The sequence below is a fragment of the Dermochelys coriacea genome, chromosome 2, assembly GCF_009764565.3.
Source record: "Dermochelys coriacea isolate rDerCor1 chromosome 2, rDerCor1.pri.v4, whole genome shotgun sequence".
Classification (NCBI taxonomy): Eukaryota; Metazoa; Chordata; order Testudines; family Dermochelyidae; genus Dermochelys; species Dermochelys coriacea.
The window spans coordinates 123,891,378-123,904,348 of record NC_050069.1 but is presented as its reverse complement, the minus strand read 5'-3'; the positions used below and the strand labels follow the sequence as shown (position 1 = coordinate 123,904,348).

Genomic DNA, 12,971 nt, shown 5'->3' with positions numbered 1-12,971 from the left:
TCTGGAAATGGATAAAAGAAATGCACAAGTTAGATAGGATTTTCCCACCATGCCTCCTCTCCATATCTTCTCAGGCCAGTGGAAAATTCTGCTTGTGTTTTCTGCAGAGCCAAGGTTAAGGTTCAAATAGCTGAGAAAAGAAAAGACAAAGTTAAGGCAAACAAGAATGAAATAGACGTGCATAGGACTGCTTATTGCTTGTTTTGTTTTTTTTCTTGTGTGTATTCTGATGGATAACATTCTATGCACTCTATTAAGTGTTTCCCTTTACGGGACACCTCATTTTCTTAAATGTAGTGTGCTTAGCATATGCACAACCTGCCTCAACTGGCAGGTGACTAGGATAAGTAGGACAACAAAAGCTTACTTACGATTTTAAGATAGCAGTGACTTTAAGCTAAATGTCTGTAGTATTCATTGGGCTTTTTTCTTTTCCCTTCTCACTGCAGTAACATTCGTTGTTTCAAGATTGACCAACCCTCAGCTGGTGATGCTTCAGGAGCCCCAGCAGTGTGGAGTCATGGTTATACCGAAGCTTCGGGAGTTAAGAATAAGTAAGTCTGGCTTGGTATCAGCACAGAGGTGCTCTGCTGCTGGAACACTTCTGTATTTTTAAAAACAAAAAAAACAACCCTACCAAGAAATTCTTTTCTTATGAGAAAGTTAGTTGGGGACATTGGTCTCACAAAAGCAGAGGCCATGGCATGACTTATATCTGTAAACTAGGCCCCTGCTTGGCTCTCATATTTCTTCTTTGTTAAAGGAGTTGCTAAGATACAAGTGTAACTGATGCATTTTGTCTATGTAAGACTTCAGTATTTGCAAAAGACTGAAGTGCTTAAATGCATCTCTGCTCTTTGAAAAGCCTCTTTATCTTTTGCTGAAGCATGTATCCCAAGCAAATCAGGGATGCTGCTGGAAGAGGAGTGTCTTAAACTGTGCATATTCCTACACTACTGACTGGTCCTTTTTTAATGACTAAAGCAGCCCTTGACAAATAACATCTCCGGGGCTTGGCATGTTAACTGCTTGTATGCTGCTGGTTATATGATGCCATCTCACATTAATGGTCCATGAATAACTTATAAAAAATCTTTTTGCACTTCCACTTGGGGTTTTCAAACATATGAGTCAAGTGCCAGCAGACTTATACTCAGCATTTTATTAAATGTATCAACAAACTAAAATGATTATCACATAGAGTAACAATGACAACTTTAAGGGGCCAGAGGAGTGAAGGCAATTTAAACTATGGTGTTCTCTTTCTATCCCCCTCCACCCATTTACACAATGCAGCATGTGAAATAAGTATTAAAGAAAAAAGAACACTTAAGTGTACCAGATTAGTTTGAGTTGATCAGCTCACCAAGGCTTCACTGTGGTAGTGGTGCAGGAATGAGTAGGAGCTGCTCATACAGAGATCAACAATTCACTTTTTATGTTCTTGTTTTACACTACACCATTTAGAAGCTAGAATCAGAGAGCAGAAAACAATCATGGGATTGTTCATACCAGGTCCTGAGGGGTCAGCAGGCTTCCTCCTTAGCTCGGATAGCTTAGTGGAAATGGTACTTAGTGTAAACCTACTTTTCTTTGTGAATTTGTAGATTGAATCTTACTGTCTGACAGTTGTTCAGTTGGTCTTACTCCAGCTGTCAGTGGGCATGGGTTCACATCATAAAACCCATGTCACAGTTTATCTCATGTTGGCAGCCTCAACAGAGGGGCCAAGATGTTATATGGTCTGAACTACCCTCTCACTCCTAAAGGCACTTATTTCCGTACTTTGAAGAAGCATGTTCAAGGGGGCAGTATGGAGAAGCTTGCTTTACAGCTTCCTGTGCTCACTTTTCATGGATAAACCTAAGAGTTAACAGTGCAGTAGCTTTCTCGGGTTTTACTACTATTTTTTATCACAAAAATAAAGACTACACTTCACATGCCAGAAAATTTGAAAAATCATTAGTGGGTCTCTTTCAACGTCTTTGTTACTCTCTTTACCATGGAATTTTACAGCACTATAAATGCTACTTATGTTGTTCACTACCAGGATCTGAGGTGAAACTTCATGACTCATGAAAAGTTTGTGATGCTTATTATAGTCTGATCTGCCTTCAAGCTGCACATCCTGGTCAGAACAATGAGAAAAGAATTGAGGAGTATTAAAATGCTCTTCTGGTACAAATGCTTATTTATTAAAATACTATTTCCGGTTTTCCCTTTTTTCTTAGACTGTGTGTGGCAGCTCTTTCAGCAAATAATTTCTGTGACAACAGGGAGGCGCTGTATGGCGTCTTTGATGGTGATCGCAATGTGGAAGTGCCCTACCTTCTGCAATGTACAATGAGTGATATCTTGGCAGAAGAGCTGCAAAAAACAAAAAGTGAAGAGGAATATATGATCAACACTTTCATCGTTATGCAGAGGTTAACCCCAGATCTTTTAATTTTTGTCATCTTCCTCCATATGCTGATCAGTTAGCATACTTGCTTCCATCCCAGAGCTGTTTTTTCCACTGTTTTCTAAATGATTTTGATTGCTAACTTGTTACTGCACATTACTTAATTGCTTGTTTTTTTTTTAATTCTGACCTGCTGTTCCACACGTCCTGAAAGGTTCATGACCAAGGAATGGATAGTTTTAGTCTCTTTTCTGAGATGTACTTAATTTCTTTAAAAGTCTCATTGTTCAGAATTGCTAATATTTAAGGTAGTGATGTGACTTTTGTTTCCTGAGACTGATCATCTTTAAACATCGCCCCCTCCTACAACTCACGAAGCCTGGCATGTTTCAACCTGTCCCTCTGCACCAGTTCAGATGATCATAAACATCAAAACTGTTGTTGAGGATATGCATTTTAATTGTTTAACTGTATATTTCAACCCTAAAATTGAATTCTTCAAGCAGGCATAAAGAGACGGTGCTTTAAGCATGATGTAGTAGGTGTTTTTGCAAAAACGAGGAGTCCAGTGGCACCTTAAAAACTAAGATTTATTTAGTCTATTTATTATTTATTTAGTAAAAACCCACATGGGTTTTTACCCATGAAAGCTTATGCCCAAATAAATCTGTTAGTCTTAAAGGTGCCACCCCACTCTTCGTTGTTTTTGTGGATACAGACCAACACTGCTACCTCTCTGATACTAGGTGGTTTTGATTATTTGAAAACCAGTGTATGCTGTTCTTGACAGTATAAGAGACTGTGTCTTGTGGAATAGAGTTGAATGAAGAGGATCAGACAAAAGGGAAAGAAGAGATGGGGAAAGTAAAGGAGAACACATGTAAATAGGCTTGACTACATGGCCTCACAGTGTGGACTATGAAGGTGTGAATTGCTGTGTACACTAAAGGACTGTGTTAACATTAACTAGGCCCCTTCTAGTTTGTGCTAGCAGGGTCTACACAGTGAACGCTATGACCCACATAGTCCACACTGGAGGGCCATGAATTCCTGTGTCTGAGGGGTTGTTTACACCATATCTGTCATACAGTCGCTTCCTGAAAAGATCCAGTTCCTACATCAGGAAGTAGGAGCAATAGGATCAAACTGAATCAACTGTACACAAGAAAAAATGGGGTACTGTGCCCTTTGCTTCTGTAATATTATGGCTCCCCATTTTTATCATTACTTGGGACATTGCCTCACTCTGACAGGTGTTGGAAATGAATCCTGCAGGATGATTAGAATCCTAGGTATGAGGCAGGGAAAGTACCTAATAGGTAGCCTTACCCATCTCTTTAGATTTCCTTGAAATTATACCAGTTTTTCTGCAAAAATATATTTCTTTACATGTGTCTCAAAGAATAGGCTATTCAACAATTCATAGAACCCAGAAATAGTATTGGTTCTAGTTGCATGTATCCATTTATTGAGGGTTAATACAATATTTCTGTTTCTCAAACATTCCTGAGCTAAAAGAATGCTAACCTACATCAGACCTTGGATAACTGAATTTGAATACTATCACCTCAGGGTTCTATATCAAAGTTTTGATCTTTGTTGAAAAAAAAAGAGCTAAGAAAGCTAGGAATGTTCAGAAATTTAGTTCAGTTACTGCAAAGAAAGTTAAATAGGGTTAGAAGCCCATGCAGAGGGAGAGATGGAAAAATTGTTAAACACAATCAGAAATTAAATTGCAAAATGCCATAAAAAGTAGATTAGTTTTAATATGAGCAAGACAATAAATACTTTGTATGCTTGAGACAGGTTTTGTCATTGAACTGTAGCCAAGGCTTTCTAAAATGACAGTTTAAAAATATTCTTCAAATGTGCCTGATAAGATTTTACTTCTGGTGTGATGATAGGTTTGTGAATTAGAGATCTTGAGACCAATTACAATTGGAAAGAGTTTTTTGTGTTTTTTAATGGTGATAACTGTACGTGTTCTAATTTGTTTGTTAGATACTTTACTGTGGAGCTTTAGGAGTCTGAAAGTGCAGAAAAACAACGGTTAAATACTTAAAACTGAGTAGCAATAATCAATAAAACATTGATTCCAGCTCTTTAAAAAATACATTGCAGTTTTGGAAGCTAAAGCTTCATGTTCATAAATGATTATATTTTTAGATTCTACCTCTAGTTTTTCAATAGCTTCCTAATCCTTAAATTTCCTAAAGGTTTTCTGGGGGGATGTATAAGGTAAAATACTCTAGCTGTCTTGGTAATGCGATGACAAGAGAGTAGTGGCACTGGGTATGTGAGGGTTTTTTAATTGAGAATGGATCCAACTGAGGATGTATATCTCCTTTCTTATAACACAGTGCCCATGAGTTGTACATAACTTCCTCACGACTTTAGTATAAAGCATCACAATCTGAACAGGAGCGCCTGTTCTACCCAGTGAACCTTGAGAGTCTGTGTCCTGTGATTGGGATTGCTGAACTGTGGATCCCTGCTCCTCTCTCTGCTCTGATCTCATAATTCAACTTTTCCCATTAATCAGCAAGTATTGCTTTGTTTACATTCCAGGAAACTTGGAACTGCTGGACAAAAACTTGGAGGCTCTGCTGTCCTTTGCCATATAAAACACGATCCCATGGACCCAGGTGGATGCTTCACATTAACCTCAGCAAATGTGGGGAAGTGCCAAACTGTTCTCTGTAGGAATGGAAAACCTTTGCCTTTGTCCAGGTCTTATGTGATGAGTTGTGAAGAAGAGCTAAAGAGGATTAAACAGCACAAGGCCATTATCACAGAGGTAAGAACAGTCAGCAACTTCCTCCAGAGACAATTCTGAGCAACACACCAAACATATTTCCTTATCATATAAATAATAACCTGTAGTTTAGACAGGTGCGGCTGTGCTGGAATTTCATCTTCCCCTTCCAGTATGTTTTGTGTCATGTAGTCCAGTTGTTGCTCTGCAGAGATACTCAGACACACGGGTCTGAGCATGCTGGCCTTAAACAGGGGAAGATGAGGAAACCAACCTTCTACCTGGAAGAGGAGTTGTTGGGCTGGAATAGGAATGAAGAGACCATCCACTTTGTGTAGGGTGGAAAAGCGCTCAGAGAGAGAGCTTGGAGTGTGATGTCTTTTCTTCTGTAAAAAGAAAAGGAGGACTTGTGGCACCTTAGAGACTTGCAAATTTATTTGAGCATAAGCTTTCGTGAGCTACAGCTCACTTCATTGGATGCTGTAGTTCACGAAAGCTTATGCTCAAATAAATTTGTTAGTCTCTAAGGTGCCACAAGTACTCCTTTTCTTTTTGCGGATACAGACTAACACGGCTGCTACTCTGAAACTTTTCTTCCTTAAGAGACTTTCTCTGCTTCTTCCTTCTATCTGACCAGCCAGGATGCTGACAGACAGCAGGCTGATTTTTATGTCTCACGACAGAATGTATTGTGCCAGCTATGGGCTTGTGCTCTTGCAGGCAGATCTGTAGTAGAGAGACTGCAGCTTCTGCACAGGGAATCCATTCTGTGCTCACCCACAGATTGGAGGTTGAGTGAACTGCTGAAAGAGTAGAGAACCAGTCTCCTCCCTTGGAAGATAAAGACCCAGAGGGCAGATAGCTGATACAGAACATACATGTGGGGAACTGATCAAAAGCAGAAAGAGAGAGGAGCCTGTCCTTTACTTTTTGGTCTGCTGCATCCCTACTTAAGGATTTGATGGTCAGCCTACTGCTGTACATGCATAGATCTGTTAAACCTGCCAAGCAAAGGTGGTGGGGGATTAGAATCTAAAATGTGACATGCTTGAAGCGAGCCACTCCATCACGTACTGTAGATAACCAGGGAGCTGTCAGTATGTTTCTTTGTAAAGAAGTTAATTCCTGCTTTAAATCTTAAAATGACTCATAAATTTCACACACTAGGATGGCTTATCAATTCTGTCAGGCTTATTTATAATATGGAACCCTACCAGGCCAACGAGGTTTTTCTGTTCTGAGGCGTTTTAAAGGCCTACCTTTTCTTAGTCTTCATTCGCTTTTCCTTTGGTTATTTGTTCTGTAGTGGCCGTGCTGGCATCAGTTGGACCAAATGATTATAAATCATTGCCTTTATGGTTCTCCTAAATTAGCTGGGTTGGAGTTATCCCCAACAAGGCTGGCAGGTAACCAACCACAATAACACTTGAGATGCTTGCTCTCCTTACCCTGCCAGCTCAGATTCTAACTAAGCCAGAATCTTGGTGTTTAAATGTACATGGGATTTATTTCTTAAATACACATTTTTAATGGTGTTTTCCCGCTCAGATATTACTCCTCCTCCCCTTGGGAAATGTCATATCTAAGAGGAAATGTAGTAAGTAATTGGGGCATGTAAAACATTTCATTACAGCACAGCTGATTGGAAAACACAGACTTGCACTCTGCTATACTTGACTTGCATGCTTAATTTAAAGAATATTTTTAAATTGTACCTTTTGAAGGGCTGAGTTGAGATAAATAATGTACAGTTGCAGGAGAGATGCCATAACCATGATCCTATAGCCCGTGGTGGCCAACCTGAGCCTGAGAAGGAGCCAGAATTTACCAATGTACATTGTCAAAGAGCCACAGTAATGCATCAGCAGCCCCCCATCAGTTCCTTCCCCCCGTTCCCAGCGCCTACCACCCTCCGGCAGCCCCACAGATCAGCGCCTCCCTCTCCCTCCCCCACCCCCAATCCGCTGTTTTGTGGCATGCAGGAGGCTCTGGGGGGGGGGGGAGTGAGGGCATGGCAGACTCAGGAGAGGGGGCGGAAAGGGGTGGAGTGGGGACAGGGCCTGTGGCCGAGCCAGGATTTGAACAGTGAGCACCCCCCCACATATTGGAAAGTTGGAGCCTGTAGCTCCAGCCCCGGGAGTTGATGCCTATACAAGGTGCTGCATATTAACTTCTGAAGAACCACATGTGGCTCCGAAGCCACAGGTTGGCCACCCTTGCCATGGCCATTGTTCACTATGGACTTGTGGGAGCAGAGAGGATCATACACAAGATAAAATACCTTAAGTGGGGGGACAGATCTCACTGGCTAACAAGACAGTAGCTGCATGAGCCATTAGCCAGAGCAATGACCCCCACACCCTTATGCACACTGTGTACCATTCGCAGGAGTTTAGGGGATGGTGGGGTGGTAAAAGGGGTAGTTTTCCCTGGGCCCCCAGGTTGAGAGACCTTCAAAGAAGGAGGTTCTGCAACCCCATGTTTGCCACTCAGGTTTGGTCCCACAACTGCTCTCACTATGGAGGGACCAGGGGGCCAAACCTGAGTGGTGGTGCTACCTCATAAACCGGGTCGCAATGCCTGGAGCAGGGAGCCAGGCCCAGCCTTATGGGTGCAGGAGCCAAGCTGCTGCTGTGGATTGTGGTTGTGCATACCAGAGAAATGGTTCTGGGGGGGCCTCGAGCTAAAGTTTATTTGCCCAATCATATGCTCCATTATGTCATCGAGTAGCCTCTTGGGCACTAGAGAGACAGACCTGTGTATATGTGACACCATAACTGTAACTTGTATTAAGTCCTTTGAGACAGCATGGTGTATGAGCTAAGCATGAGACTAGGAGCCATGAACTTTTGAGTCCTAATCCCAGTGCTTGCACTGAGTCAGTGTAGCCTTTTGCAAGACACTTCATAGAGTCTAAGGCCAGAAGGGATCACTGTGATCTAATCTCTCCTCCTGTATAATTCAGGCCATAGAACTTCCGCAAAACAATTCCTATAGCATATTTAGAAAAACATCCTATCTTGATTAAAACTTGTCAGTGATGGAGAATCCACCTCGACCTTTGGTAAATTGTTCCAATGGTTAATTATCCTCACTGTCAAAATTTTACACCTTATTTCTGGTCTGAATTTCTCTAGCTCAACTTCCAGCCCTTGGATTGTGTTTTACCTTTCTCTGCTAGTTTGAAGAGTCCATTATTAAATATTTGTTCCCCCTGTAGATTCTTACAAACGATAATGAAGTCACTCCTCAACTTTCTCTTTGTTAAGCTAAATAGATAGACTCAAAGACCTCAATCACTGTAAGGCATGTTTTCTCGTCCTTTAATCATATCTTCATTAATGATCTGGAGGATGGTGTGGATTGCACCCTCAGCAAGTTTGCAGGTGACACTAAACTGGGAGGAGTGGTAGATAATGCTGGAGGGTAGGGATAGGATACAGAGGGACCTACACAAATTAGAGGATTGGGCCAAAAGAAATTCGATGAAATTCAACAAGGACAAGTGCAGAGTCCTGCACTTAGGAAGGAAGAATCCCATGCACTGCTACAGACTAGGGCTAGGAAGCAGTTCTGCCGAAAAGGACCTAGGGGTTATGGTGGACAAGAAGCTGGATATGAGTCAACAGTGTGCCCTTGTTGCCAAGAAGGCTAACGGCATTTTGGGCTGTATAAGTAGGAGCATTGCCATTGCCAGTAGATAGAGGGACGTAATTATTCCCCTCTGTTCGGCGTTGGTGAGGCCTCATGTGGAGTACTGTGTCCAGTTTGGGGCTCCACACTACAAGAAGGATGTGGAAAAATTGGAGAAAGTCCAGTGGAGGGCAACAAAAATGACTGGGGGCTGGAGCACATGACCTACGAGGAGAGGCTGAGGGAACTGAGATTTAGTCTGCAGAAGAGAAGAATGAGGCGGGATTTGATACCTGCTTTCAACTACCTGAAAGGGGGTTCCAAAGAGGATGGATCTAGACTGTTCTCAGTGGTACCAGATGATAGAACTAATGTAAGGAGTAATGGTCTCAAGTTGCAGTGGGGGAGGTTTAGGTTGGATATTAGGAAAAACTTTCACTCGGAGGGTGGTGAAGCACTAGAATGGGTTACCTAGTGAGGTGGTGGAATCTTCTTCCTTAGAGGTTTTTAAGGTCAGGCTTGACAAAGCCCTGTCTGGGATGATTTAGTTGGGGATTAGGTTCTGCTTTGAGTAGGGGGTTGGACTAGATGACCTCCTGAAGTCCCTTCCAACCCTAATATTCTATGATTCTCATGGCTCTTCTTTGAACCATCTCCAGTTTATCAGTATCCTCCTTCAATTGTGGGCACCCAAACTGGACACTGTATTCCAGCAATGGTCGCAGAAGTGTCAAATATTAGAGGAAAAATTATTCCTCTGCCCCTATTTGAGATTCCCCTGGTTCTTGATCCCAGGATTGCATTAGCTCTTTTGGCCACAGCTTCACATTGGGAGCTCACGGTCAACTGATTATCTACCACGGCCCCCAAATCTTTTTCAGTCACTGCTTTCCAGGATAGAATCCCCCATCATGTAAGTATGGCCTACTTTGTTCCTAGATGTATACATTTACATGTAGCTATATTAAAATGCTTATTGTTTGCTTATGCCCCATTCATGAACCAATCCAAATCTCTCTGAATCAATGACTTCTCCATTATTTACCACTCTTGACCTCCCCCTTCCCTTTCCCCTCCCCTCCCCCAATTTTTATGTCATCTGCAAACTTTATCAGTAATGATTTTGTTTTCTTCAGGGTAATGGATAAAAATATTAAATAGCATAGTGCCAAGAACCAATCCCTACGGACCCCACTGGAAACACATCCACGTGGTGATGATTCCCCATTTTCAGTTATATTTTGAGACCAATCATCTAGCCAGTTTTTAATCCATTTAATATGTGCCATGTTAATTTTATATTCTTGTTTTTTAATCAAAATGTGGTGCAATACCATGTCAAAAACTTTACAGAAGCCTAGGGATATTATGTCAACACTATTAGCATATTACCCAAACTTATCATTTCCTCAAAAAAAGAGATAAGTTAATTTGATAGGATCTGTTTTCCATGAACCCATCTTGATATGCGTTATTTACATTACCCTCCTTTAATTCTTTATAAATAGAGTCTCATATCAGCCACTCCATTATCTTGCCCAGGAGTTACATCAAGCTGACAGGCCTATAATTATCAGGGTCATCCTGTTTACCCTTTTAAAAATTGGCACATTATTAGTTTTCTTCCAGTCATCTGGAACTTACCCAGTGCTCCAAGGCTTATGGAAAATCAACATTAACAGTCCAGTGAGCTTCTCAGCCAGCTCTCAAATTTCTCGGATGCAAGTTATCTGGACCTGCTGATTTTAAAATGTCTAGCTTCATTAGCTTCTGTTTAACATCCTCCAGAGCTACGAGTAAAACGGAAAGTGTGTTATCAGCATATGATTAGACTTGCATCTATTTTTCCCCAAAAAACTTCATCGTTCTAGCTCCTTATCTATAAAATAGGGATGTTTAGATGCCACATAGGATGCTGTGAGGATGGACATTTCTAAAATGCTTGTAAGATGCAAGTGTCTTTGTATATTCTCAACATCGTGTCCTCTTTTAAATTTTCAGGATGGTAAAGTAAATGGCGTGACAGATTCCACAAGAATCTTGGGATACACCTTCCTTCACCCAAGCGTTGTGCCCCGCCCTCATGTCCAGTCCATGACCTTGACTCCGCAGGACGAGTTCTTCATTCTGGGTAGCAAGGGATTGTGGGACAGCCTCTCCATCGAGGAGGCGGTGGAAGCTGTAAGAAATGTGCCTGAACCACTGGCAGCTGCAAAGAAGCTTTGCACTTTGGCCCAGAGCTACGGCTACAACGACAGCCTCAGCGCGGTGGTGGTTCAGCTCAATGTGACAGAGGACAGCTTTTGCTGCTGTGAGCTTAATGGAGTCCCGCCTCCCAGCCCAGGCATCTTTCCCCAGTCAGTCAACGTAGTCATTAAAGACAGACCTACGGATGCTTTGGGAATGCCATCTTCCAGCAGCGGCATGGCCTCTGAGATTAGCAGCGAGATCTCCACCTCTGAAATGAGCAGCGAGGTGGGGTCCACTGCCTCTGATGAGCCCCCTCAGGTAGCCATGAATGAGAACAGCCCAGCATACCCCAACGAACAGCGCTGCATGCTTCACCCAGTCTGCCTGTCCAATTCTTTCCAAAGGCAGTTGTCCAGTGCCACCTTCTCCAGCGCCTTCTCTGACAATGGCCTTGACAGTGATGACGAGGAGCCAATTGAGGGTGTCTTTACCAATGGCAGCCAGGTGGAAGTGGAGGTGGACATTCACTGTGGTCGAGCAAAGGAGAAGCAGCTGCTCCAAGTGCCTGTGGAAGCCAGTGACGAAGGCATCGTCATTAGTGCGAATGAGGATGAAATAGGCCTTTCCAGGAAAGCAGATTACTCCAGCACTGGTACAATTGGGCGCCGACGGGGCAATGGTTCTGTGGCTCCTCAGGAAAGGAGCCATAACTTGATTGAAGTAGCAACTGATGCACCTCTCAGAAAAACTGGGGGTTACTTTGCAGCCCCAGCGCAGCCAGATCCAGATGACCAATTCATCATCCCACCTGAGCTTGAAGAAGAGGTCAAGGAGATTATGAAACAACACCAGGAACAACAGCAGCAGCAGCAGCGGCAGTATCAGATGGATCAGCTGCCAGACTATTATGATACACCACTATGACCCAATCTGCATGCTGTTCAGAAATAAACTAACGAACAAGAAGACATGAGTGCGGGACCCAAATAGGGCTCACGTTACAGCGGGGGTTTTACTACATTTTGTTTTCCTTACCCTACTGCGACAGATAACTGCAGTTTCTCTTTCTGTTTGTTAGTTTTAATATCAACCAACATTGTTCTAGAGATGATTTACCAATAAGATTTAAACTAGTTAACTTTCCCCTTAACATATCAAGTGTAAAAAATAAAAGGTTTAATATATTGCAGAGAGACATGATGTAATTTTTTTTAAATGGCTCATTTTTTTGTTTGTTTGGAAAGCAGGGCAGTATGCCAGTGCTAAATGATTAAGTAAAATTGTAATACTGTATTTCTTTGAGAAAGAAAAAGGCTTTTTTGGTCTTGAAAATGATAGACATTTGTAGAATATGGAGACTAACTCCTAGGAGTTGCTTTAGTCTTTCAGATGACTTAAGTCACTGAGATTCACTAATTTTCTCTGAGAGAACAGTTGATTGGGAAATTACTGTAAATAGGTCTGTGTTGTATAGTGAGGCTTAAAATATTTTTTAGTCTTGGCATAAGGACACAACCTGAACTTACTTTTGTTTTCTTGACTCTTTGGGCCATGGTTGTCATATTGAGTGGCTGTACAAGTTGCCTACAAATTTAGGTGGTTCTTAAAGCATAGAAAACAGCCTCTTTTTTTTTCTGGTCTCTGTTTTTCTTCCTTTTACTTTTACATGCACATTTTATTTGTGTTCCTTATTGCTGCCACAACCAGCATGATTGTATAGAGCTCCTTTACTGTAGATCATTTACATACCAAGAGTTATATTAAAGCAGAATGCACAAATGAACATGTCATAATTTTTGTTATAATAAACACAAAATTTACAAATAATTAGTCTGCTTTTATGTCTGAGCAGCTGGATGTATGTATTTCCTGAACAAAAGTTCTTGGAGATCTTGGGTTCATCTGGATAGCACACACTGTTTTTTAAATAGCTCTGTTTCAATTGTTCTGTGAAACTGGAGAATTTTACAAAGGTAAGCCTTAAAAATATAG

General features: G+C 41.7%; 1 protein-coding gene across 1 annotated transcript in view; it reads left to right on the top strand.

Annotated features, from left to right (window-relative positions):
- The window catches only part of PHLPP1 (PH domain and leucine rich repeat protein phosphatase 1), a 209,388-nt gene extending 196,626 nt beyond the window's left edge, over positions 1–12,762 (top strand). Inside the window, exons 14-17 of the mRNA XM_038391613.2 lie at positions 450–554; positions 2,232–2,426; positions 4,970–5,198; positions 10,791–12,762. Of these exons, the coding sequence (XP_038247541.1) occupies positions 450–554; positions 2,232–2,426; positions 4,970–5,198; positions 10,791–11,903 (1,642 nt within the window). The 3' untranslated portion in view covers positions 11,904–12,762. The remainder of the gene's footprint in view (positions 1–449; positions 555–2,231; positions 2,427–4,969; positions 5,199–10,790) is intronic.
- Positions 12,763–12,971: the final 209 nt, after the last annotated feature.